Below are 27,374 nucleotides of genomic sequence, written 5' to 3'. Positions count from 1 at the left end.
TCTCCGTGCTCCTCGGCCCACTCTACAGCATGTGTGAAACTGGCTCAGCAGGGGGAGAGGACCTCAGCAGTGGCATTATACTTCAATAAAAAATTTCTTTGACCTTTCGTTTTTTTTTACAATAAGGCAAAAATCTCCACACACCTGAGTTCACCCAGCGCCTTGTAAGCCTAAATCCAAAATGCAGTGCGCTGGATGTCTCTGCGGTGAGCCGGGTTGGGTGGTGGGGATATACAGGGCCTTGGAGAGGAGATATATTTTTTTCTAACAAAGCTCAGACAAATCTCCAACCGGTGTCCAGTTCGGTAGAAGTTTGGCTTAGCTGAACTTTCTATTTCAGCCCAGTATTGAAGGATTTGGTCCCAGATTTGACCAAAGGAGTTTGACTTGCAGTTTGAAGAATACCTTGACAGTCATGCAGTGCCCCCTTTTCTCTTATTTATGTCAAAATGACATAGAGAAAATAAGGGAGACTCAGTTAATACAATGAATCGCTCCGGTCACCATCATTATCCTGCTCTGATTACTCTGGCTTCAAAGGTGTAGTCGGAGCAGTAAGTAAAATGATTAAACAGTTTGGCCAACAGCTGCATATTTATATACCGTTCAGCCACATTATTAAACCAGTAACTGGCTTTAATATTGTGGCTGGTGGGTGTGTTTCTGACTTGGTCAAACCATGAAGTCATGGAGAATAATTAAAAGTGGAAAATAAGTTTTAAATGACATTGCAGATGGTTAAGAATGAACTCGGCTACACACGGATCAACCACAACATTAAAACCAGTTACCTGTTTTATTGTTGTGGCTGATCGCTGTAGAAGTGTGTTTAACGATATGTGCATGTGGGCATTTAGATCCGACTGGAGGGAGCGCGATCGCCTGTGCGCATGGGTTTGTTTAAGCATTTCATTTCCACCAGGCAGACTGGACGTCATTAGTGTCAGTCATCCAAGACAGTGCGGGGCCACTCATAAATCTAGCACAGTACAGAGAGAGAGGAGCGAGGGTCAGCAGAGACCAGTAGGGGGAGAGGGCATTGGAAGAAAGCGTGAGAGAGAGAGAGAGAGAAAATGCTGAGGGACATGGCACAGCTTTCCTCTTCTCCCTGTCTCCCCCCAGCGTGGCCATCTGTACAGAGTGTGATTAATCATCCCGTATCCCCAGACATGGCAAGCCGATGCTGTGACACTCAAAGCCTGTGTGTGTGTGTGTGTGTGTGTGTGTGTGTGTGTGTGTGTGTGTGTGTGTGTGTGTGTGTGTGTGTGTGTGTGTGTGTGTGTGTGTGTGTGTGTGTGTGTGTGTGTGTGTGTGTGTGAATATCACACTTGTGTTTGTGCGACTTTGTTTGGGTGTGCATTTTAATTCTGCTGCCTAGTGTTCGCCTGCACGTGCATGTCTGCTCATCTTTACGTTTGTGTTCGTGGGAGAAAGACACAGACAACATGTGTGCATTCATATTGGCGTTCATGATGCATTCTATTTGTCTACCGCTGTGCCGGCGGCGGTTACAGCCAGTCCCTGTGGCATCCAGGCGTCAGAGACGGTGCTAATTAGTGACGTGTCCCTGACGGTCTGCTTGACCAGAGAGTAGAAAGGGAGAGAGAGACAAATGTGTAATTATGAGTATATGCATCTAATTTGCATTCCCACTTGCACACTGCATTCTGCATAAATTACATTTTACAAAACTAGTAAACATTAATATTAGATGTACCTGCAGACATTAAAATAAGTATTTTTCATTTGTTTTCCCTCGAGTATCTGCTCCTGCAACTGCAGCATGATTATTGCTTTTATGGTTTTGTTTAGACAACTTAAAGCACTTGAATAAAGTAAAAAATTCATAAACAGGGAAACAACTAATGCTAATTTGAGGCATGAGATGGGACAAACTCGCTGCTTCATTACTTTAACTAAAACCAAATCTCTCCCCAGTGATAAGTGTTGTAGTCCTTCCTATAAGCCCAGAAAGGTCCAGTCAGTGTTTTTCAATCCGGTGCTTTGTGCGCCAAACTATCTAACTGACCCTTTTCCTGCGACTCCTGTGCACCACAAGAGTAGGTTTGTCCCAATTCAGGGGCCGCCCAGTTTGGATGGCCAATCACAGAAATCAAGGATTTCTGTGATTGGCGTCTCCTGCTTGTCCCGCCCTTATTGAGCTCACCTAGCAACGGAGCTGAATCTTTGAAAAAAAGTTTTTAGTCAACAAAGCGTGATGAAGGCTTGGATAGGTTAGGAAGGATTCACCTGTTGGGTTTTTATTTCTGGGTTCTATCCCTCCCTCAGAGTTTACTTTGTCTTCTCACTTTGCCATTTTCTCTTATATTAAGAAAGGAAGAGAACAGGGAAATCTGCGAAAGGTCAAGTGAACATTCAGTGCTGTGCTCAGTTTCAGGTTTGGAAGCTAAATCCACGCACTATTAACTCCTCCTCACTGCAGATACCATAACCGAGCTCCTGAAATAGTGTGATATTTTAAAGACTTAATTATTGAGGTCTTTGGACAGCAATGATTGAGTCATAACCTCGTCTTCCTGACTAGACAGTTTGAGGTCAGCGTGGGACAAGGCAGACAGTGGTTTCTCATTTAATATGAGACACATAAAATAAAGATTAAGAAAACCGTTTGATACATATATACTTTGGTTTGATGCCAGCCGAAGTCCAAGAGCACTGTCGCTGCTTCACGCTTATAGACAGATAAAATGTTTATGTCTGGTGTCACAAAAGTGAACCATCACTTTTTGCGCCACTGCTAAATAAAATAAGACTCTGTAACTATGCAGGCAGTAAAGTTAAAAATGGCCAAAGAAGCCAAGTCAAGGGCCAGATTCTCATCACTGCTGATTATCTTCTGTGGCAATTAAAGAAAAAATGTCACCATGCCAGTGAAACATTTCCATTAACCGACGCCGAGAGGCCAGGGATATCTGAGAGGAACCGACTGGGATGGGAATTAAAGGAAATAGGTGAGAAGATGAATTCAAATGAGGGGAAATAAATGAATAAAAGCCGAGGCTGGAATGAGGCAAGTAAAGCTGCTTTCAGACATGCACTGAAATCCGGATAATTGCCGGACATTCCTTGGGGGTATGCGAGAACACGGATGTCCGAGTGAGAGCCACTAGACTTTGCCGCATTTTTTCGGCCAGCGCCCCTAGTTAAAACTCTGCAGAATGTCCAAATGAGCTGTAAAGATATAAAAAGAAAACATATGTCCAGATGAAAAGCGGAGCCACAATCACACACACACACCGGGCTTTATGTGATAAGGCCCAACGCCTGTGTTGATGTGCTGTAAGCAAACACGTGATCTCCGTGTTCTAACTTTACGTACTGCCTCTGTGTCCTCCACCACCCCCCACCTGAACAGTCCGGAGATCTCTGTGTTGTTGTGAACGCATCTGAGCAGAGAATCTCCAGCTATGTTGTTCGCGTGTGAAAGGCAAACTCTCCAGACAGTCCAGACCCAAATTGGTGGACATTCTCCAGAGTTCATGTCTGAAAACGGCTTAAGTGACGGGGTTGAGAAGAAGGGGAAAATTGTCTAGATGTCAGCAAGAGCAAAAAGATGTGAGGAAGGAGGAGGAGTGGCCGAGAAGCCATAGAAGGCTCAAAAGACATTTTAAGGGTGAGTAGAGAATAGAAACACAAAAGGAAATGGCGGGGAAAAGTTTGTCCAAATGTCACCAAGGCACCAGCGGGGAGAGGGAAAAGGACAAGATGATGAAATGGGGAAAGGCACAGAGAAGTGGCAGCAAGGTCGGACACGAAAGAAAAGCTATGAGCCTCGTAAAATGTTTCCCGGCTACAAGATAGAAGAGGTTGCAGGAGTTGAAACATTAGCGGAGGAAGAAGGGGACGAGCACTAACAAGGACCGAGCGACTGCCGTCACTTCAGTTATGAGAAGAGTAGGTGAAAGACTGGGGGTGTCACACAAAAACAAACAAACACAAGGAGCGAGGGAGAAATTGTTTGGGGAAGCTGAAGGAGGCCGGTGTGAGTGGTGGAAAGTGGAGAACGAGGACAGCTGAGAGGTTGGTGGGAGAGGCAGCCGGGGTGATATGGAGAGGTAGTAGATTCCTGAGAATGAGGACAGAGAATGTTGCTTTCCGGCAGAACTACAGTGCTTCAGCTCCTCTTTGGGTTGATTATAAGCTTTACCTAAGATTATAGTCATCCCCGGGCAGCTTAAGGGCACGAACAACACAAATGTCACCCTTGTTGTGTTTTTGTCTTAAACAGAGTAACAAAGCAACATGAAGTGAGACGGATGAAACAAAGTGATTGAGGGGAAAAAGATCTGCGGTGGGTAGAAATGTAGAGGAGACGGCGTGATGAGAGATGGGGGATTGCTACCAATGTCAAACATGTGAGGCTCCGTCTTCACCCGCTAGCAGGGAGAGGATGGTAATGAGGATGATCTGGAGCTTTTGGGGCGCCGCTGTAAACCAAAGTGAATGTTTGTAAAAGCTAATGCACGTGTCAACAAGGAAGCCATCTTCCACTGTGGGCACGGAGAGACGCAGGTAGGGCTGAGGTTGGGAAGATGGGAACTGTTCACAGACATTTTTTAAAAAGGGATTCAGGGCCTGTTTATGCCGGTGCCATGCATAATAGTACTAATATGTTTTAATCAGTCTGAGCCCTGCGGTGTCGGAGAACAGATTCACTCAGTTTGGGTCCCAATATAAGAGGAATGCTAATATATTTCACAGATCCTGAGCCTCGGGGTGTCGAGACGAGATTGACTCAGTTTCGGTCCTAACTTAATGCTCATATATTTTAAAGGAGACACCACACGTTTTAATAAATGTATTTTTAAATCAGTAGTCAAAGAACGTCTTGACCAGAAGCCTCACAACATCCAATATTATCTTCAATCCAGTTCTTATTAGCAGGGTTCATTTTTTAAATCATGCACCCTTCATGGTAAACACTTTAAATTTTTCATACTAATGAAGCAATGTGACGTGAATATTTTTGGGGGATTCTTTCCACATCTTGGACAGTTCGTTTTTCGACTAATTGTGCACTACGAGCACAGAGTTTCACCGGTTTCACACCCAAGTCTCCGGAGGAATATTTTGCAGGAGGTCTAGCACACGGTGGGAGAGCGGCACACAGTCATACAAAGCAGCTGTTTGGGATGCTACGGGCTGCACGCAGAGGAAAGAAACTCCATAATAATTTTGTGACCTGGTGTCCATGTCCTCTCTGATATTTCCTGCAGGGCTTGAGATTTTTCGTACCCGTGTCCCGGTAGGATTGTACAGCAGAGTTGCATAGAATGCAGAGACACAGAAATAACTTTCCCTCCATTCTTCTCCTCAGTGGAATATTCACTGCCTTAACTTTTACTGCCTGTCAATGACACAATCCTTTTGCATACAACTGTGGAGGTCACTTAACTTGAGGTGAATAATCAGTTTCACAACTGGGCATTAGAAACCTCAGTCAGTGTGCGCTGTTGTTACCCAGGCACTGCTTGAACGAGCCCAGCTGCTGTCTCCAATAAACATCTGGACATGTGGGACTCTTGCACCTTGGCACCACAGTCAACTGATGTTACTTTGTCCCAGTTTTGATCCATGCCTGAACTGTTCCAGACAAATTTGACCCAATATACCAGTATACAAGTATTACCCTGCACCCAGAAGTTCAACAACAAGTTAATGTGATAGCACCCTACCCTTAGTGGATAAATGAAATTAAACCCCTGTACTGGTGGAAGGTGTATCAGACCTTTTATAGCCATTGTTATATACCAGTGTCGGAATCCCATGGTTTGATTAGTTTTAGGCACAAAACCTTCTCTGTTAGTTTTAGGAAAAGACCGTTGTTTTGGTTACAATGGTGTGAGGTGTCAATGTTAAAATATTTACCTTCGCCAAGGAGATAATGTTTTCATCTGCACTTTTAGTTGTTTGTTAGCCAAAAATATGTAGATTTTACATATTGATGGCTTCTGACAAAACCTGATGGGAGGATGAAGTGGGGGTCAGGAAAGAACCTATTTAATTTGGGTGAGGATCTGGATCAGGGGGCGAGTCCAGGAATTTCTTTTCACTTTCTTTGAAATTGCAAGATTCTTGTCTCCAACAATTCCGTTTTTCAACTTTTTATTTGATTTGTCAGTGAATAATTTGGGGATCTTGATGAAAAGAAGTCATGCATGTTTAGCTGATTGATATCTAATGAGTGTGTAATTTGTTGCAGCTGGATTGTCTTTAAGTGGACTATTGGTGGATGGGTGTGCTCTACCGAGTGTCATTCTAGTTAATAATACAACAATGGCAGTGATTGGACTCAAAGTGTCAACAAGGGGAATCTCTTGAGTCCCTTTCCTGTGTTAATATCTTTGTTGCTCTTTAGACCATGTCACCTATCTTCCGCTACGGCCACCAAAGGTCACCAATCAATAGAAAGCAACTATGGGTTGTAATAAGCTGCTGGCACAGACGACCTATGGGCTTTTTAAATCGGGCAGTGTCTTTGTACTTACTTTGAGATCCCCACATGACAGGCGGTCCTGTGTTGTTACGAGCCAGGCCACCCTGGGTGAGGATGAGTGTTCACTCAGACTGAGTGCCCATGTAAGAGCTGTAGCATGTTGTTAAGAGGCTGACTCCCAGGGTGTCCGAGTCACGCTGTGTTTAGTTTGGGTCCCCACATAACATGAGTATTATGTTTTAATGAGCCTTAACTCCAGGAAGAGAGAATCTTTACTCTTTTGGGCCAGTCGGATGATATAACTCATGCTTTTAAAATAAAAGTACTGGCAGGGACTGAAAGCAAAAAATACTACATTTAGAGTTTCAAAGTGACAGTCGTGGCAACAACAGAGGATGGAGAGATGGATGTTTGAATAATGGATAACATACAACGAGGTGAAGAGTAATGAGGACAACTGTGATTTAAATCCCAAAACTGTTTCAGAGCTAAAGGTAACACTCCTGGCAGCGATGATCTCATTGTTTAACATAAAGGAATAGAAGAAAGAATAAATGGAGAACAGGGACAATGATTAAATAGAAGTCTAGCGGTGGTGTCAAATTAAAAATGAAAACTACAAGAAGTTAGAAGGAAGGAAAAGATAATGAGGGCGTGTCTGAACAGAGGAACTGCTCAAGTAGAAATGCCCACATGGCTCTTTTGTCCTTCTCCTGTACTGGTTTATGTGAAACGGTAACAGCACCTCTGTCCATCCAGGGTGAAGCTGATTTCTGATGTAAGCGTTAAGTCAAGTCTTTGATGTTGAAGCGCTCAGCACAGGAACACATGTGCTTGTCTTTGTATCTGCCGGCAGTGGAACAGAGACTTTCTCATTTCTCCTGCTTTCGACCACCTTGATATGTCACCAGTGCTTCATCTCCACATCTGTACCAATCTTCATCCCATACATAATATCTGCTATTCATGACGTTTGTAGATGGATGCTCTAATATATAATTTAACAAGTGAAGTGTTTATAAATGTGCAACCTGTTACTCGTGTATAAAAAACACTAGACAGGTTTTTTCATGTTTGTTTTACAGACCCAGGTTTTTCCAAAGTTTTGCTTCTTGAAGCAGTAGAAGTAAAGCAACTTCCTCCTGTATTCAGTCTGATTCTTAGTTTATTTGTTGATTTATTTTATACATTTGTCCTTAGCCATTGCTCATCAGTTATTTTTCGTCTTTAAAAGGATATGATGTCGCTGGCTTGAAGCAATGATCAAACAACAGGTGGCACAATCCCTGTCAAGGAAAAAGAAAGATTCAAATATGCACAGCAGGTTTACAAACTATAGAAAAATATATGATCTTGGGTAATTTATCATTGTCAATCATCCTATTATCAAAACAATGGCTTCTCTGCATGGTCTCTTATTATTAACAAACATTGAAAATAAACTTACATTAAAATGTACTGAGCCCAAAAAACTGCCATTTCCTGCACAATTACAGACAAGACTGTAATTGTGGTTTATCTGTTCATGCAAACGATGAACAATGTGGTTGACATGGAAGTGCTCATATGATCATCGGCAGGAGTCTGAATCACAGCAGGAGAATAAGAGAAATCAACTGGAAATGGATCAGGGATGGAAACGGTATTATATGTTCTTGCAAATGTGATGCACTCGCACTTCTGCGTGGATCCTGCTGCAGCCCTGATTAGAGACAGAAATGAAGCTGCCGAGACGCTACAATAAGAAGGAGGCACAGATATGAAGAGAAATCTTTGTGATGCATGATACATAACTGCAGTGGGAAGATCAAGGCTTTGGCATAATGATCAACGTGCTTTTGTCCTTGTTCGAAAATAAAGGGACATGGAAACTCTCACGCACAAGGACATGCCTACACATCAGGCGCGTTAACATCGCTGCAGACACACAAATATCCGGTCTTTTACTCACACAGGGGCGCACGCTTATCCGTCACATCATCCATAACCAGTTCACTATGCTGCATCACACGCTAATTAATTAGTTTCACTGATAAAAATGTAGCTCATTAATTCACCACTCTTTGTGTGTGTGTGTGTGTGTGTGTGTGTGTGTGTGTGTGTGTGTGTGTGTGTGTGTGTGTGTGTGTGTGTGTGTGTGTGTGTGTGTGTGTGTGTGTGTGTGTGTGTGTGTGTGTGTGTGTGTGTGTGTGTGTGTCACTGTGAGGACCAGTTTGAGATCAAAACCCTTATTAATCGAGGTGATGTTGGCTGTGCCATAAACACCCTTAAAGATTAGCACTAGAATAAGGACAGGGGTCAGGGTTGGGCATTTAGTTGTGATGGTAAAGGGCAGGAGTGTGCATTATGTCAGTGAGGGTTCTCACTAAGATAGAAGCACAAGTGTGTGTTTGTGAGAGTAGTGGAAAGAGTCAGAAGGGTCATGGGCAAAATAAGGCAAGTTGAAAATTAATTGTGTTTGTTTGCATAAAATTGTGTGCTTATCTGCGTGTGTGGAAATCTGCAATGTCATCCAATTAAAATGGATTTGCTAGTTTGGAATCTTTTTAAAGAGGACAGCAATTGAAAAAAATGTTTGAGATGATTGAGTGGATAGAAAAAAAACACATTTTGGAAAGAAGCAGAAAGGATGGATGAAAGTTTTTTCTTCAAATATAGTTCATGTGGAATCACAGATGGACTGATTAGAATTTTATATTAAAAACACGATTTTGGCAATATCAAGAACACCTGCAGGGAATTTCTTCAAATTTCTTACAAATATTCAGTGGAACTCTAAAATGATGTGATAAAAGTTCGAAGCTCAAGGTTGCCGTGACCTCACAAAAACCTTTTTTTGCCTCGTTATCTAAAGAACACCTCAAGAGAATTCGTTCACCTGATTAGATTTGAGTGGTAAATGTCATGGTCACCTTACATTATTGTGAAACTGTCCTGGGTGATGGCGGGGGCATACAGCTGTCGGGCTAAGAGTAAAAAGTATCACCACGAGTGTTGTAAAAGAGATTTTATACAGTAAGAGCCAAATACCAGTTGAGAGGGATGAGACTGAGAAAAGGAGAGCTCACCCTGTAAGGGATGTTGGAGTGATGGTGACTCAGAGAAGGCAAGTCGGAGGGGCAGAGGGCAAAGAGCGGGTTGGACCTCAGCTGAGGTGGTGGGCTGGAGACACAGGCGATGGCAGAGGATTAAGAGGAAAGCAGCAGCACCTGGGGAGATGGGCACTCTGCAGAGGAAAGAGCAGACACATCAGTGCTTAAAAAGCAGAAAGGGGTAAATGTCAGCGTTTGAAAAGTTAAAACATAAATGGGGTGTTGAATGCATTTTAATGGGGTCGGAACCCCATTGCAGCACTTTGCGACTTCTCCTCTACTCATCATATCTCATAAACATGTTTGGTGGAGCAGTGCACAGGTTGGTTGCTCTCTTTGACTCAACAGAGCTGGTTCTAGTCACCTTGTGTCCGCTGTCACCGTCTTTTTGTCTGCCTCCCTCCCACAACCTTTTACCACTTCCATAACACACTTTGAATCGAAACACGAGTGCGTTTTTACTAAAGTACACGTTGAAAATGGATGATGAGGCTGATATTTTGACTCAAAGCTCCAGTTAATTCTCCTTTGAGGCAGAATAGAGAAGCAGCATCCTCCTTCTGAACTTTGCTCTCGCGCTCTAATTTTCCCAGTTGCTCCGTCCCACCGGGTGCACTGATTTAATGAAGGGGGATGGCAGCCAGTTAAACAGCTTGTACAAACGTTTTACACAGAAATTCGATGAATGTGCACAAAACTGCATCATTCCCACCCATGCCTTACCTCCCCTCTCGAACAGCTGCTTGATTTTACAATTGTAGTTCTTATTTTTCCTCTTTTTCTCCTCCTATTTGCATTCCCCCCCCCCCATCCATCCATGTTACTCTCTCCTTTAAGTCTCCTTCTCCCATCTCGCACAACTTTCCCCGCTTCAGCTGCCACTATTTGAGCTCAACTAGGCTACATCCCACTTCACCTCTGCCTTCTTTGTCAATTCCCCTTACGCCTCGCGTATCGTCCTTCAACTTTGCTCTGTTTCTCTGTCTGTCATGTATCAGAGACCTGCAAGTCTCTGCCAGTTCAGCTTGGCTTAACACTAAAACAGCTGAACTCAGTATGGGCAGGGGAGAGGAGGAGGAGGAGGAGGTAGAGGTGAGAGTGGAGGGAGAAAACTGATAGATACGTTTCAAGCTTGACGGGGGAAAGGTACAGTCTCATTCGGGATCGCTGTGGCTCAGGATTTGAGAAAATTAGACAAAAGATAGCGAGTGATTGAACCTGCGCACCCAAAAGAAAATCAGACTGCAACTGCACCTTCATCCACATTGTACAGTTTCTGTTTGAGCTGCAGAAACAATATTACCGCATGTGGTCGCTGGAAGCTGTAAAGGCTTAATATAACTGCAATCCATCTTCATAAGTACCTTCACTTAAATGGGGTAAATGCTAATCATATACATCGACTTGATTTATAATGGCTGAACTTATTCCTGCAGTGACCTACTCAAGAATAATAGCAAAAAGCACAAGGGTCAGTACTTGTACTTAAAAGTAGTGTATATTTTAAAAAAAACCTGCAGCTGGTTAATAAGACATGCATTTATGAAAACCTGCATCTCTAATAAGTCCTGAATCAAGTATAACCCTTATTAGACACACAAGACAGAGACAAATGAAACATGCAAAAATAAATTCCGTGCAATGAAATCATTTAAAAGAATTTAATTATTTTTGGACTGTTAATTACTTTTCATGGATACTTTTTCAAAATGACGGATGAGTTTGAGAGTTTTATTAATTAGTGACTCTCTTTATTTATTTTTTAAATCATCATCAAACCAGCAGCCTCACACATATTTATCATTTTTTAAAAAAGGCCTAATGCTCCAACTCTGTCCGCTAGTTCACGGCTCTTTCTACCATCTCTCTTCTGTTTTACGTCACTGTCACTTGTCTTTGTTCAGGTCATTTGTAACCAAAGTTTCAACCACAAATCTTAAACTTAAGTTTCCGTTTGCTGCTTGTCGTACATTTTTTCTGGTATATACGCTCAATAGTCTTTGAGAATATAGACATTTTGATTTCCTATACTGACGCCCTAACAGAATACATGTAATACCTTGAATGCCCATTCAGGGATATTTAAGAAAATGTTAAAGCTGCTGTTGTTCTTTAGGAAAATAGAATGTTTTTATTGCGTTGGCGGGTTGCGTTGGCTGTTCAGTGAGAAATTGCAATGGGACAATCAAAGTGTAAATTGGGGTCAGAGAGGTTAAGTCATCAATCAATCAATTCTTTGTTTACTTGTTCTCAGAATAAAGGCCTCAAGTCTATCGATGTGTTCTCGACTGGGGAGCACAGGCCTTAAGTAAAACCCACATGTGCTAAATTGAAATAAACAGTGAAATCCACAGACAGCAAAAATGGCAAGTAGGATGGAAATGAAGTGGGAAGGAAGGGGCAGGTGGCGGAGACGTGGAGTGAGAGTAAAGATGCTGCAACAAAGGAGGGGAGGAGAGACGAGGAGGGAAGGAGCAGTGGAGGTGTAGTGACCTACTTAGCCAGAAATGGATGCTGTGCTTGGTATAGACCGTACGGGGGGGAGAGGGAGGAGGAGATGCATAGAAAGTGATGGCAGTCAGTGGAGGCAGAGGGAAAGATGATCGTCGGTCAGCCATGTTTGGTTCTTATATGTGATATAACGAAAACCACGCAGAGCACCCAGTCGGTTTTCTCCTTCCCATCTACATGCACGTGTGCGATTTAGTCTTCATCTAAATTCCACATTCTGTCTGCCTCTTCCTCAGTCCCCCTCCCTTGTCACCTCTTCCCTCGCTCACTAATGGCATCACATTGGTAATTTTTTTTCTTTTCGCTTGCTTAGGCAAATGACAACATGAGTGCAGTCCCGGAGGCCAAAACTGGCAGGTGTACATTTCGCTGACCACATGCCACTTCAGATCTGAGTGTTAATTTTCCTCTCTCTATACTTTGTGTGTGTGTGTGTGCGCATGAAAGAGAGAATAGGACAGGGACCTAGAGAGACGGCAGGTGAGCTCAGGTGAAGTTACCTCGTATGTCTCACAAAATGTCCTGATTAAATGATAAATGTGCAGCGTGCCCACGTGTTTAAAAATGCATCAGTGTCCTGCAGTAGCCTCCAATCTTTTACTCAATTTCATTACACAGGCGTGTTGTTGTCTGTGGCGTCTCACACTCAACGATAACTCATGCAGTTTTAATCCAGAACTTGGCAAGTTGGTTCGGGTGTGGATCTGCACAATTTTCATATATTTATATATATTTTTTCAAATCCAAAGAAGCTCAAGGTCACAACTAGGTCGAAAGTTTAAGCCTCATGCAAACAGTGAAATGAATAAAAGCTTTTGGATTGTGGCCAAACCTTTCTGTAAACTAGCCTGGCACAGTGAGAGCATCAGTCCCCTTATGAAAGCACATTTAAATTCACTGGATCCAGATTTTCATTTGGATAGCCACCAAATTGCACACACTGATAAATATCAGTCACATAACATGCCTGATTTTAATTATTCTCTCAGAAATAAAAGGAAAATGGATTCGTCGACCGTTGCAGATCCGCAAATAAATATAATGCATTCCTCCTTAGGTCTTGACTCACCTTTGACATTATTTCAGTGAATCTTGCTTCGAATTGAGAATTGTTTTAATCATCATGAATCTCAGTAGATACTTTCATCGATGGATAGATACTTTATTGATCCCGATGGAAATTCTTGCCTTAGTTGGAAATGGGCTTACCAAAGCATTTTCAGTGTGACCCCTATAGGAACCCAGAGGTCTTTACAAAATCAGGTGGACTAGGTCTGGAGGCGAGTATTAACCAAAACCTGAAGTGACTTATTGATTGGTGGGTAGGTGGCGACTTTGCTCATAACTTAAGATGCCTTAGGTCGCCACTGATTAACATCTAGTTCCATCCCCTGACCGTACACACAGAGTTTCCTTCACATGGGATGAAGAGGAGATAAGTGGTGAAACTGTGTGATTGGTGTAACATGGTCTTTAACCCGGAGTTTAACCAGCTGAAGTGACCTTGTTCAGTTTCCCTCTCCTGCTCATTCCTGCTCGTGGACTTAATTTATGCCGATTGAGCTGCTTCCCTCTGTTGAGCACAAAGGGGTCAGAACCCGCATATTGCAGCTTCAGGCTATAAATTACACATGTTCTTCTTCAGCACTGATATTAATAGCTACAACACACATATGCCCAGAAAATAAATATGTAATGCTTATCAGGTCTTAGAATTTCATTTTGCTGCGGCAATATTGATGTGTAATTATTTTTGCTGCTCTTCATCCCTCTGATAATTATTATTGATCGAAAAAATGATAAAATTATTATAACTTGACACTCACCTGTTTTAAAAGTTAAAACTTCTTATACTGAAACGTGTTAATAATGCAGCTCACATTGAATATTTAAGACTGCGTGCAGCGCAGGTGTAGCATCTCTCTTACTGCATTTCATCGTGTTAAATTAATCTTTGATAGTGAACACTGTCCCCCATCTATATAAAAATGTATCGTGACCTCTGGATCTCACTACTGCAGTAATATTGAATTTCATATCGTAAAATATACATTGGATAAGAGAATGTTTTATTCTTTTTCCTTAGTTCTAGGCAAAAAAACATCACTCTGCTGGTTTCTGGCAATGTATAAATTTAAAATAGTTTGAGATTGATTTGCAGTCAAGCAAAATGTGCTCAAAAAGAAACTGTCAAGCTACTGTCAGCAGCATTTATCAGGAAATAACATGTTTGCAAAGAAAGTATTTTAAAACGTAAATGCACAACGCATTATTGAAAACCAGTGTGTCGCTCACAGCAAAGTCAGTTGGGTGTTAATTAACAGATTTGTTTCATTTCTAAGTTTCCCAGTTTGCACAAAATGTGTATGTTTATGATAATTAAATTCTCAAGAGTGAGCCCAGCTTTTTGATGGTGTTCTGAAAGTAAGTTGACACATTGAGTCAAACCATTAAGCAATATGCATTAAAATTACAGATGTATGGCTCAGGAACGCATTTAAATTCTGTAAACACCGTGCAGTACGTTGCTTTACTACAATCCAATGACAGCATGTTATTAAACAATTTATGATTTTCGGCATAAAAACATATTCAATTTGTTCGTGTGTGTGTGTGTGTGTGTAATTTAACACAGGGGTTGTTTTGACATCTTTATTATGAGCTGATGAGACCCTTTATGTGTTGGAGTCTTTCCTTAAGCAGTTCTTGTTATCTCCTTATAAACACATATTTTATGCCATCATCTACTCATGACCTTCTAATAGATGCATAAGTGCTGTGATGACGCATTAATCATAACAATAGACCCAATTTGTCAGATATGTTATTGGGATCAGAACGCGATCCCGGCAAATTTAAAAATGTTGCTGTGGCACGTTAAATCAGACCTAGATTTAAAAATATATATTCCAATACAACAGGCCTGTAATAAATCCTCTTAATGAGGATTATAATGTTGGGTTTTTACTGAATATGTTTGAGAGAGGAGGTGATTTATTTTAATGGTCATTTCGGAGGCTGTAATTTGTGGCGCTGTTGAACTCTACTGGGTCAAACTAATATATCACGCTTGAGCGAGGATAAAAAAAGTGATGAGACATTTCCAATTGGCCGAGCCTGGGTCTCTGTCTAAAAGACTCCCACACTTTAAATGATCCAGTTCAAGGTTTTACAGCTACAGTCGTTTTCTGGGAAATCCATGCTTGACATCAGCTACCACTAAACTCCTTGAATCCTCAGTAATACACACGTGGAGTTTGAGGTCGATTGGATGAGCGGTTGATGAGAACATTGAAAAATCAAACGACGGACACATACCCGGCTTAGTGTGTCAGTAATTACCTTCAATGTTTCACACATGAATATTGATCATGGAGGCTTAGATGTTGGTGGCTCATTAACCCAGTTTTCTTGCATCTCATGCAAATATTTTACGCGACCTTGTATGTAACGTGGTTAAAACAGGCACGTAGCTCATGCTGTTATTCCATACAGCTTGTTATAAGTGTTGTAGTATATAAAACACACACCCAAAAGGTGGCTCAATGATCTGTGGAGAAAGAAGTTGGTGAAATTAAAGAGGAAGCACATTTTAGGGTAAGGTGAGGAATAGGCGCAGCCCCGGGAAATGTTTTGGCCTTGTCACGGGGAGGAAGACGGGGAGTGACACGGCAGCGCAGATGAAAGTTGAAAGATGGTTTGAACTTTTTGGTTGTGCCAGAAGGGAGAGTGAGGAATCTAGATGAGCCAGAGCGATGGACAAGGCGTCTGCCACAGGGGGAGAAGTGCCAGGTGCAGCAATAAATCATTTTGTTAAAAAAAGCGTTCCTCTAATACTGCACCAGCAGTAAGAAGTAAGACCGGCTGGTAGAAAATGCAAACAACTGTACCTGTAAATCTGTGACTTTGTGTTTGGGAATTACACATTATGCACGACAGAGCTGTTGAAAATGCAATTTTTTTTTTTCAGATAATTGAGATTTGTCACAGTTTAAGTAACGGCCATGTTAGTTCTTCTGTCTCTGTAAATAGGCTCTGTAGTGCTTTAACTTGAATTATCTCAGCACAGTGCAATTGTAAGGCAAACATTAGCAGATAATGTTTACCATGTTCCCCACTTTGGCGTATTAGCATTCTCATATCGCTAATTAACACAAATACAAAGCACATCTCAGGCTGATGGGAATGTCATTAGATTTGCTTGCATATAGTAAATTATTGAGATTAAGCAAATAAAAATGTTATCCCACTTCATGGCCACAGATTGCAGGATGTACCGGAGCTGTGGATCTGAAACGTGCGAGTTAAACGTGAGATTTAAAAGCAAATGGACATAATGGAGGTACAGCTATGACATCACAGAGCTCTCGCTGCATGTGATGCCCTGTGAGGACACTCGGCAAGCTTTCAATATTTAAACTTGAACAAATCAACAGTTTCCCTAAGGTGATGAAACTTTGATTAAGCCTCTTTTTTTCTTTCCTGGATCGAGCGTTATCATGTGCGAGGTTGCTCTCCTCGACTCGACTCAGACAGTTGAGACATCACTATTTGTCTTCAGAACCATGTAGGCTCAGACATCTGGAACATGGGTGCATGGTAACATCCTCCAGATGGCTGAGGGGGATTTGTTTGTATCCGTTCATCCACATCTCCAAATCTTGTACATTCGTAGTTCGAGCATGTAGCTCATCTTGAACCAGCGTGTGCCGCAAGGCTGGAGGTCCATCCAAATCTGGACAACTGTGTGTGTGTGCGTGTCCGTTCAACCGTCCCACCTCCAAAGCCCCAAAAACAGCTTGTAGTGCCATCACAGACATCTGGTTGCCACCGACTCTAATGGTTACACTGATGTTTAATACTGCATGAGCGATAAGAGTGTGTGGGTGGGCAGGCATCTGTGCCATGTGCGAGTGTGTTGTTCACATGTTTGTGTCACTGGTTTATGCAACAGAGAAAACAGGAGCATCTTAGGCTGTAACCTTTTTTTTTTTTTAAGCAGCTGTGCATTTACAGCTGTTTGTTTTTTCCCCCCCACTTATATCTGAAGAGTCGGGTAGTGGATACGCTAGAAGAGAATCTGTAATGAGAGAAGATGTGATGGGAGGAGGGTAGGAAAAGGATGATTCAAGCAAAAGCGATGGCAGGTGGAGAACGGGGGCGATGAGAGGGGAGGCATGGAGTGGAGGGGAAATGAAAGGAGGCAGAGCAAAAGAGCAGCGATGAGAGGAGAGCCAAGGAGAATCTGAACAGAGAGGGGGAAATTAAAGAGCGTTCTGAGGAGGAGTGGAGGCAAGGCAGAATGGGTGATAATTGATTAGAAAATTCAGAGAGCGAGAAAACGGGAGAAAATGAAAAGGAGGAAAAACTGGAGAGCAGCAGAGATCCTCTATTGCTCATTAGGGTCATTATACCTCGGTCTGGAGCGCGCACACACTCACACACACTGTGCGAGGATTGAAAGGAGAAGCCAATTTAGTGGGATATCCAAAAAAAAAGAGCCTTTTGATGAAAGGCAACAAGGGACTAAAAGGAGGGCTTGTGTACGTGCTGCAGACCGCTGAGAGTATCAAAGCAGTTCGCACCTGGTTGAAAACATGGTTTTGTTATTAAGGACACACATGCAAACATTCTGGGCCTTGGCCTGCAAGTGCACTGGTGGTGGTGGGAAGTGACAAAACAAGATGGTGATTAGCGGGATCCAGAGGACAGACGGAGAAATGAACACTGAAAGACAGAGCAACGAAGGAAGGAGAATGTTTTTTTTTAAATGAAGTAAGAATGAAAGGATAAATAAAGCCTGAGGAAACCCTGGGGAGTCAGACACTGAGCGGGAGGAAGAGGTAGAGTGAGGTAGATAATGGTTTTGTGAGATACGGGGAAAAAAAAAAAAAATTGGCCCTGTATCCAGACAGGAAATGAAGGTGAAATTGAAAGGATAGGAGGAAAATTGAAATGGAAGGAGAGGGCCGGTGCGGTTGTGTTTTGGATTCAGGGACTTGAGCGACAGCGGTGCCAGCTTTGGACAAGCACATGTCAAGTACAGCCCCAGATAATAAAGAGTCCGCAAAGCCTGAAAGGTGGAAAAAACAGGGGGGACGATGTTTACTCGACTTCTCGAGTTAGTACATCATGTAACGTCACGGTTTTCATGTTTTTCTTTCCACTTTTTATTTTTTAGAACACAGGACAAGATGGTGAATATCCCTTGTATTTTTGAATTTCTTCAGCATTAGCTTGATGGTAGGTTGCAAACCACCAGCTTATGTTAGCGACCACCAACGGATGTTAGGGACGCACCATCAGTTCTGTACTTTCGTTTCATGGGGTGTTTCGGCCTTTTCATCACAAGACACCTACTGCTAAGACAGACCCACCACAGGCTGATCGGCCCTCTGTGTGTTCCTAATGTCTTGGAGCCCAGTTGGGGTCTTTCCTCCTGACCCAGAGCCACTGGCTGCAGCGTTCTGTAGTCCCTGCTTTTATGGTCTGGTGCAGGGCTTGTCTGTGGATTCCTAGATCTTTGAGCAACCTGATGGTGTATGTTGCAATAAAACCACTGAGGTCAACCTCAGAAAGCATCCACCAGCTTTTCTCAGTCTCTGCCTTGCTCCAACTGACCACTCCTGGGCAGAATATAACTCATTTGGTTAAAAACTGTTTAAAATTGCTACAAAATTGAATTCACCTTGGTGTCCTCAATTATTACCGAGGTGAAGGACCAGTAGTTAACACTGTTATTAAAATCGGTTTGGTCACGGCTCCCTTGTTTCGAGCATTGGGAGGGTTGGAGAAGACGGGCATTGACTTTTAATCACAGCCAGACAGATGTGCCTCCAGTCAGCATGTTGGTTACCAGTTAGAACAGCTGAAAATATTTGTCGCCAGGATATAGTGAAGCTATTAACTCTCAGGGGAGGCTTCTGTAATGATTTGCACATGTGCTTTTCTGTGTGGCATTCAATATTTGAGCAGATCAATGTGAGGCTCACTTCGCTAGTAGCCTACAGTTTCACTTAGGTGACCTTTTGGTGACGATTAAATCCAGTAGGAAAGGGCAGACAATAAACAAGGAGGAAGGTATATAAGCTGTATATGTATAGATGTCGAAATTACATGCGTATAACCTTCACACAAAAAATACATGTTGCACAGACTCCTCACAATCTCTTTCTGCCTCTCACTAGTTGATGGTCAACTTTGTTTCCCATCCGTTGGCTGGATTAACAGCCTCATGTGCCGAGCCAAGCCGCTAATAATGCATAACTAAATCGCCTGTCTCTCTGAAGACAGTCGACTTTGTGTAGATAAGAGGATTCTGTAGGACACTCGGGGTGTGTGGGTGGCGTCAGTAGTGTGGAATCTCAAGAGATGAGCTGAAAAATGAATCTTTATTCCAGTTATTTTCACACAAGCTGCAAAGTGGATTTCTACTGAATAATCACAACATCCAGCAGAACTCACCGATATGTTGTTTTTAGTTTCTCAGTACCAGCGACAGCCAGTTGCCAGAGGCATTATGATTTCAGGTTTTGCTTCCATTCATATCATTCTTGTAAACACGATATCTCAAGAAGGATTTGGGGGAATTTCTTTAAATTTTGAAGAAAACTTGGACTCAAAGATGAAATGGTTGGATTTGGTGGTCAGGTGTCCTGGTCACAAGGCATCCAAGAATAATGGTCAGAATAGGTGAAGGTCACAGTGACCTCATACGCGTCTGGAAAACAAATGTATGTAGACTGAAACTGCACTGGTTGCATAGGCATAAACCACAGGGCTGTGCAGTAATTCTAGTTGTAATAAGTACTGTTCTCCCCATTTATTTCCAATGGTTTTCCCCTGTAGTGGTGTTGTAGATTTCCTTCAGGTTTTCTTTTTACCCAGTCTGATAACACTTTCCCATTAAAGTGGTCTCTCTTTTTGACTCCACCGCAGATTCATGAAACTTAAGTTCATATTGCACTGGCTTTCAAAGTAAGTAAATGTATGAGCATTAATAGCAGAAGTGAGAAACTTTTGTTCTTCTAAGACTTTTATCTGCTCCCTGAGCTGCAGATACTGAACATGTCCCCTGTTATCCCCACACTTAAGAGAATGTCCTTGACCCATGATTTATGACTGTCTGATATCATTGGGAACTGTACGATTTAATTCTGCTTGACAAAAAGGTTTTACTATGCTGGAATTTTCTATAAGCAGGGGTCCCCTGTTAGAACCAGAAACAATCTAATACTATGAACACCAGTCCCATGAACCTCGAATTAACCGTTTGATTTGATATGGTAAATGATATAAAACATCAATTCCCCCAATTGAAAATTGTGGTTAACTGGTTCAGGGAGCTTGGGCCAACAATTCAGCACGTTGCAGCTACTTGACACAGACATGCGTCCCAGTCATCTTAGGCAGCCAGGCAGAGACTTAAGTTATTCAATTCAGGAGATGGGCAGATTTTTCCTGGGCTAAACTATCAGCAAATTCCTTGGGAGTCAACCCACTTATGCATTTAGCCGCGGAAGGAAAAAGCAGGGAGACGCTTGAGTCGTTTAAAGTGGTGACCACATTATGAAGTTTGAATCTGTGTCAAATGATTCAAAATGTGATTTAAAGTAGGCTTTTATTTCTGTTTGTGTTTGAGGTTCCTCTTGTGGCGTGGTTTGCCAACGCCCCAAAAAAACTTTTTAATGAAAACTTATTCTGCCACTGGTTGTGATATTTTGCCTCATGCAGATTACACCTGTTAATACAGCTCCGTCTAAGTACAGAGGAAAAGCACCGAACCATAAAGTTTTCATGATGGAGCAAAGTGTAAAGCGCTACTTTTGAAGCACTGGGATTTTGTAGCCAAAAGCAATTACCTGCAAACAAACTGTATTCTTCTTCACCTCTGTTCTCCCCGTCGCTCTTCTCCTCCCTCACCTCCCTCACCTACAACCACTCTCCCTGCCATGATTCATCCACGCAGCTCGGCTTCAAACATTAACATGGCACTTACATCCCCCTTCTCTCCTCTTCTCCCTGTGTTGTTTTGTTTCTTTCCCTTTTATTACTCTCTTTACCTTTCCGCGCCTCTGCCTCTCTCCGTCTGCTCCTCTCCCTCTCTAATTGATATGCTATCAGTCGGAGCTGGGATATTGCTGTCACTTTCTGTCTTTCTGCTTCTTACGTAGAGCTGGAGCACAGTGTGTTTCCCCCCCCATACAGTAGCTTCCAGTGTATGTGTGCTAGCTCTTTCATCTCTGTATGTAAACAAAAGCCGGTGGAGAGAAAATGGGAACTTAAACTGGCGAGCAGCCGCACTGAGAGGGAGGTGAAAGTCAGTAAGAAGGTGAGAGGTTCGGGAGGGGGAGAAACGAGGAATATTAGAGACGTGAATAGAAGGAGAAATGAACTAAATGGTGAATGGCTCGGAGAGTGTCTTGGAGAGTTATTATAAAAGCAAGCTAACTGTGAAATCTGGTCATGGGTGCACTTAAGGAGCCTGAGGATTTGAGCCATTACCGTGTTACAGCTCCTAAATGGGATTAGAAAGTAACAAGGATCTCGTTCAGTTATTGGTAGAAATCACTTAAGACCCAGAATCAAGGTTATTCTACTCAATTTCTCTGAGCAATTGTTTTTCCCCGCCTCTCTAATAAGTAAGCAGGCAGCAATGTACTGAAAGATCTTTAAAAGCACATTTTATATATCGACCAAATACTGTTGAGTCTGGCGAGGCGGTGGGTCATTTGTCATCGAAACACTCAGTGATTGGTCCGGTACAAGTCTGACTGAGTTGAATCGAGTTTGAAATTAAATGTTTCCACACTTAAATCTCACAGTGAAAACGTAGAGTTCGGGAGACGACCGACAATTAATAATAAAAGACTCCAGTGTGAATGTGCATAAAATAATGTAGGTCAACACATGATTCCCCCACCAGACGAGATATGTCTTTATTATTAAAGATTCAATAAATAATACATTATTTGAATATATAACTGACCTTAAAGTCGCACTAAAATGACTACGAATGTCTAACGCCAGAGAATTACCACCCAACTGCTGGTTCATTTAGCTCTACAAATATAATATAAAAAGATACTCAATAATATAAGATAACATAACCCATTATAAGTCCCACTAAAGTTATATTATATCTTATTATAAATAAGTAAAATGCAATATAAAGACATAGTATAGAGTTTGAAAAGAATATATACAGTGTTACACGATTGCACCTGTATGATATATCAAAATTTTACTAATCGAAAATATTTTAGTATCTTTCAGTATATTGTTTTGGTTTTACAGCCAGCACCACGTAAGCACCAAGTTGCTAAACAACAAAATGACCCTAACACTAACGGAAATTTATTCATCCATAAAAAGGCGTGAAAGTTTTACTTTTTTTGAATAGCTGTGCTCTGAATACTGTTTGTAACCTGTCAAATGTGTATTTATATAGTTCCCAATCCAAGTCATCCCAGGGCATTTTCAATGTCAGGACTCGAGCTCCTTGAATAAAGACTGGGAGATGAAATTCCTCTCATTTTGTATGAAGAGAGTCATCTCTTATGTTCTGATATAATTCACAACACAAGTGTGATATTTATCTCCATGAAGAGTTGCAGCACATTGACTTTCCTGTTGTGATTCATATGTAGTTTATCTCACAATTGTTGGATTAAAGCTACAAACCACTGATGGCACAGTTTCCAAAAGTATGTGGACATCAGAATCCAGTGTATTCCCCCAATGTTTTCTTGCCTTATTACACTTGTAGGGCCACATATCAGTGTGGTCAAGGCAAACTTTTCAAGCCGTTGGCTGTTCAGTTTTTCCGATTTACCACTTTCTACCACACTCAGTATGTTTTATGACTTGGGCCCTTGAAACCCATCGAGAAGCCATTTTGACATTCTTGAAGATTCATGGGCTTCAGTGGGGAAATCCACTGACTTCCTGAACAGAAGTGTTTTTTTCTATTTTTTCTCGGAACAGCAGCCCAGACAGCGTGGATGTGTAATGTGCTTGTAGCAGACCAGCACTCCTTCATACATTGTCAAAGAAAAACAACACTGAAGTACAGTGTATGCTGCAGAGGCAGTGGAGGAGTGCATTATGCTTCAAGCATAGAGAGACCGACAGGGGTTGTAGACAGTGACAGGAAAAATAACCTGATTACCTAACCAGTCAGTGCAAAGTCACCATCTGGACACTGGATCCCTGACTCAAGTTTGTGTACACGTGTTTGTGTAACCCCACTGATGAATCTACAGGAAAACAAGAGGGATAATAGTGGATTACTGCAGACAAAGAGAAGGACAGCAGTATTGTGTGTGTGTGGGTACGTGTGCAGCACAATAAATTCGAGGACCCTATCAGTTCATGCGTATGTGTCAGCGAGACCATTTTGCTTCTTTCATACTGAAATTATTATTACCTGCGACAATCCGGAGAGTGGCAGAGAACTGGAGGTGAGACGTTAGACGGAGAGAGACACCGACGTGGACAGAGAGGGAGAGAGTTGGGTTTTCTTGTTAGACAGCGCCCTGGGCAGAGAGAAGCTAACACCTTGGCTTCAATTATTAACACGGTACTTGGCTTTTCATTCAGCTCAGCCTGTACAGTATCTCTCTTTTTTCCCCCGTGTCTCTCTGTGGTTACCAGATCTTTAGTGGCACTCGTTGGGTTTTGAGCGGGAGATAAAGGCACCCTCTTGTCGCTGCAGGGTGTTGCTGTCACACCGTTCATCGCGTATGCTTATGAGCCCCGGAGCCAAAATGAATATACTTAATATTCACAAGAGCGCAGCAATGTAGTGTGGTATCCCTCATTACCACAGAGTGGACTAAAGTAAATAGGGAAATGCTTGTACAACGGCTTAATAAGAAAAAGTGAGGAAAAATATATTTGTTAATTGGAATTAATTACTGGAAATTCTCTCGTACAGAACATGGAGTGAGATCTAGTTTGTCTGGAAACATAGACTCCATCCAGGACCCTTTAAATTGGGCATCCAGTGTATTTTCCTCAGTTTTTCCCTGTGAAACAACCTCCGCCTGAGTGGCTCCACTAACTACGGCTCCACAGTCCTATTTTTGTTTCAATCAACTACATATATGTTTGTATATATGTTTGTGCAGCAGCGCAACACAAACATCCGTCTTGCTGCACGTTTGATTAATCTCCTGACACGAGCGCGACAAGATTGTTTACAGTGAGGAATTCAATTCAGAACAATACCGCTCCAAGTTTAAGGGCTGGAAACATGTTTTCTGTGCGGATCTTTGTTACGTGCACATCCATTTATATCTGCCTGCCTCATTTCTGGCCAATGCATTTCAACACAAGCATATTTATGCAAATGGTTTCACTATATTGTTTATTTTGTCCTTGACCAGTTCAATCAGACTCTCCAGTCATACTTCAGATTTAAATAATAGAAATTTTAAGAATAAAATGTTTCAATATAAAAAAAGAATTGTTAAAGTAATCAACGTGATAAGAGCAAGAAAAGTAATTTTGTGTAATAAAGGAAGTGACTTTAAAGTGAATTTAGACCTCTAGCCCTGATAAATGGTACAAAAGCAGTCATTTTAAAATTGTAAGCGTTCTGTTCTAATGATGGTCTTCAAATGTAAAAGCTATTCTTTTGAATTGAAATCAGAGTTATTTCATGCAGAGCAGCTCGCAGACTTGTTCCCGTGCATATCAGTGTGTGTTGTTGCAGCGAGCTTTGAGATCTACTTCAGCGACACTTGAAGTTCTGATGACCGCCCTCCAGCTTTTAGAATCAAAGGCGAGCGGGGGGGCTTTATGAGAATCACAACCTGGGAAATTGGGGCTTTGAGAGTTGAAACAGCATATTACATATAGGTGTCGACTCTTGTGAGCAGCCCTATACGTGTTGATTTCCCCTGCTCACATACATTTACAGCGGAATGTGGAGTCTCTTTCAACTTGGCTTCCATTTTATGTTAAAAAAAAAGAAAAAGGATCAAACATACAGAGCATTCATTTTTTATTCAGCTTCATGTTAAGATATATTGATCTCTGAACACAGTTTAACATCTTTTACATTCCTGCTGTTGCACTGCATATTGCTGGAGTACTGCGTGTGTGTTCATTTTCGTGCATATATTTCTATTAATAACTGAGGTGCTTGTTAGCAACCTTATGTTAAGTTGTCCGTTCACATTGGCTGTTATACTACGAGCCGTCTGTCACCTGTAACTATGCTCAGAATGACGCCTGGTACCATTAATGTCATCTATCATTACTCTTGGGTACTTCTGTTCTGGTGAGTAAATAGGAAAACCACTTACCTGCTTTGAAAAGCTGTAGCGGGTGGTAGACATGCAACCTGAATGCATGTATCTGTCCAAAATATTCTCCAGGGTTTCTGTCAAGTAAAATAAGTCTGCCACTGTAACAACCCCAACATCATTTTATTAACAATATTAAGATTGTTATTAGGGCAACTATAGGGAGACGTTTGCTGCACAGACAAGCTTTTTTTTTTTACAGTGTATGTGTAGCTCGTGATTTATTGAGGGGAAATACAGTATTTGGATAATTTGCTTGAAGAACGAGGGCAGAATAGCTTTCGAGCTGTAAAGAGCGGAAAAACATCATGAAAAAATATTGTGGGTCATAAACGTTGCCGGCGCCGCGCACTGTCTGAAAATATTATGGGTGCATCATCGTCGTGGTACAACATTGTTATAATTATAATTTCTACTCATCTTTCCCTTCCAGCCCTCAAGGGGCTCCATATGTTGTGGCGTTGGCCGGTCCTCACTTCCCTCTTCACATCTCCTCTCCTCCCTCTCTGCTCTCTTGCCAAATGGTTTGGAACAGTCGAGCGTCTTCGTCTCTCACTCCTCTCCTTATTTTGCTCTTCTTGCACGTCCGTCTGCCTGTCGCCTTGCAAGTGCAGGTTCATTTATGCTTGTCTTTTTCATTGCATTGTTCACATAACAAGCCATTAACAAGTGCTGTTGAGCAAATCCTGCACCACTCCACTGAAAAGGTCCACCACAATAAAACTGCATCACTCTCATCTTATGCTCTGGGAAATATTTAAAGTTTCTGGCCTTATCACATCTTTTTTTTTTACAACTTGAAATAAGGAAGTGGCAAAGCCTGAGAGAGAGATGACAAAGGTCCAGGACTGGATTATCTGCTTTCTTCCCTGCTTCTTTCAACCTTTGAAAAGATGAGCTCCTGCACTGAGGATTGATCTGAGACCCTCTAGTTAGCTCAGACAGTTGATTATAGGAGCTTGTGCCATTATTATCTCCTAAGCACTGTAAATAAAACCGATCACTGGGGTAGAGCAGTTACTCATGACCAAAATATTAGTTTCATTTCAGGGGAAAATAACAACCTGGAGAACATCTTCGTACAAAGACGGAGATTAGTGGGCCAATAGGATCCCTAATGAAAACACAAAATCTTAAATTGACAAATGTGCGAGTGTGTATTTTCTTGTCAATTACAGCCGCAGCATCCACTAGTAATATCCACAGGAATACTGTACACTCTTGATTGATTTATTTCACTTCTCTGCCTCCAAATTATATCCACATGGTGCTACTGACTAATTATTCGTTGCAATTTACCGACCCTCTCTTCAGCATGTTAAGCGAGACAACAAAACATATTTTCAATAGTTATTTGATTTTGCAGTAAAGCTAAAGACATTTTTTCTGTTGTGAGAAATCCTTCACTCATTTCTGTCCCTTTTTCCTACCAGGTCTTCCGAAGCGGCGAAGGCATGGGCATCCGTCTGGACAGCGCCTCGGCCTTCCAGGGCGCCGTCATCTCGCCCCACTACGACTCCCTGCTGGTGAAAGTCATCGCCAGCGGGAAGGACCTGCAGACAGCGTCCTCCAAGATGAGCCGTGCCCTGGCCGAGTTCAGAGTACGAGGGGTCAAGGTAGGACATTCAGCCACGTGGGCCTATTCCTGTTTTGATTTGCATATTAAGTACCCATTGTTTCCCGCGGGCTGAGGGAAGTATGACTTCCTCTGCGTCTGGCAATCTCAGTTGATAATTTCAAGATAACTTGTTAATAGCCCTGGATGTCTGACATGAGGAGAGATTATTTTACGACAGCAATGATTCAAATTTGTTGTTGTCCTCTGGTAATGGTCTGCTGTTATCTACTTGAGCCAGAGCAGTAAGGTTAATGGTGTAGCGCAATTAAAATGGTTCTGTACCCCAGGGGGATCCCGACCTTGGAAGCCTTTTGATGATATTAGAGGGACCTGTTTCTGAAGGGCTCTGTGCACATGAATCAGCTGCCGAGTACAACAAGTTA

At 42.1% G+C, this 27,374-nt stretch overlaps 1 protein-coding gene across 3 annotated transcripts in view; it reads left to right on the top strand.

Annotated features, from left to right (window-relative positions):
• Positions 1-27,374, top strand: part of pcxb (pyruvate carboxylase b) — a 265,171-nt gene that overhangs the window by 99,768 nt on the left and 138,029 nt on the right. For all 3 annotated transcript variants that reach the window (XM_035149316.2, XM_035149314.2, XM_035149315.2), the window contains exon 12: positions 26,807-26,989. In XM_035149316.2, coding sequence (XP_035005207.1) covers positions 26,807-26,989 — 183 coding nt within the window. The remainder of the gene's footprint in view (positions 1-26,806; positions 26,990-27,374) is intronic.

This window comes from Hippoglossus stenolepis, chromosome 23 (assembly GCF_022539355.2).
Source record: "Hippoglossus stenolepis isolate QCI-W04-F060 chromosome 23, HSTE1.2, whole genome shotgun sequence".
Classification (NCBI taxonomy): Eukaryota; Metazoa; Chordata; class Actinopteri; order Pleuronectiformes; family Pleuronectidae; genus Hippoglossus; species Hippoglossus stenolepis.
This window is presented reverse-complemented; position numbering and strand designations above follow the sequence as displayed.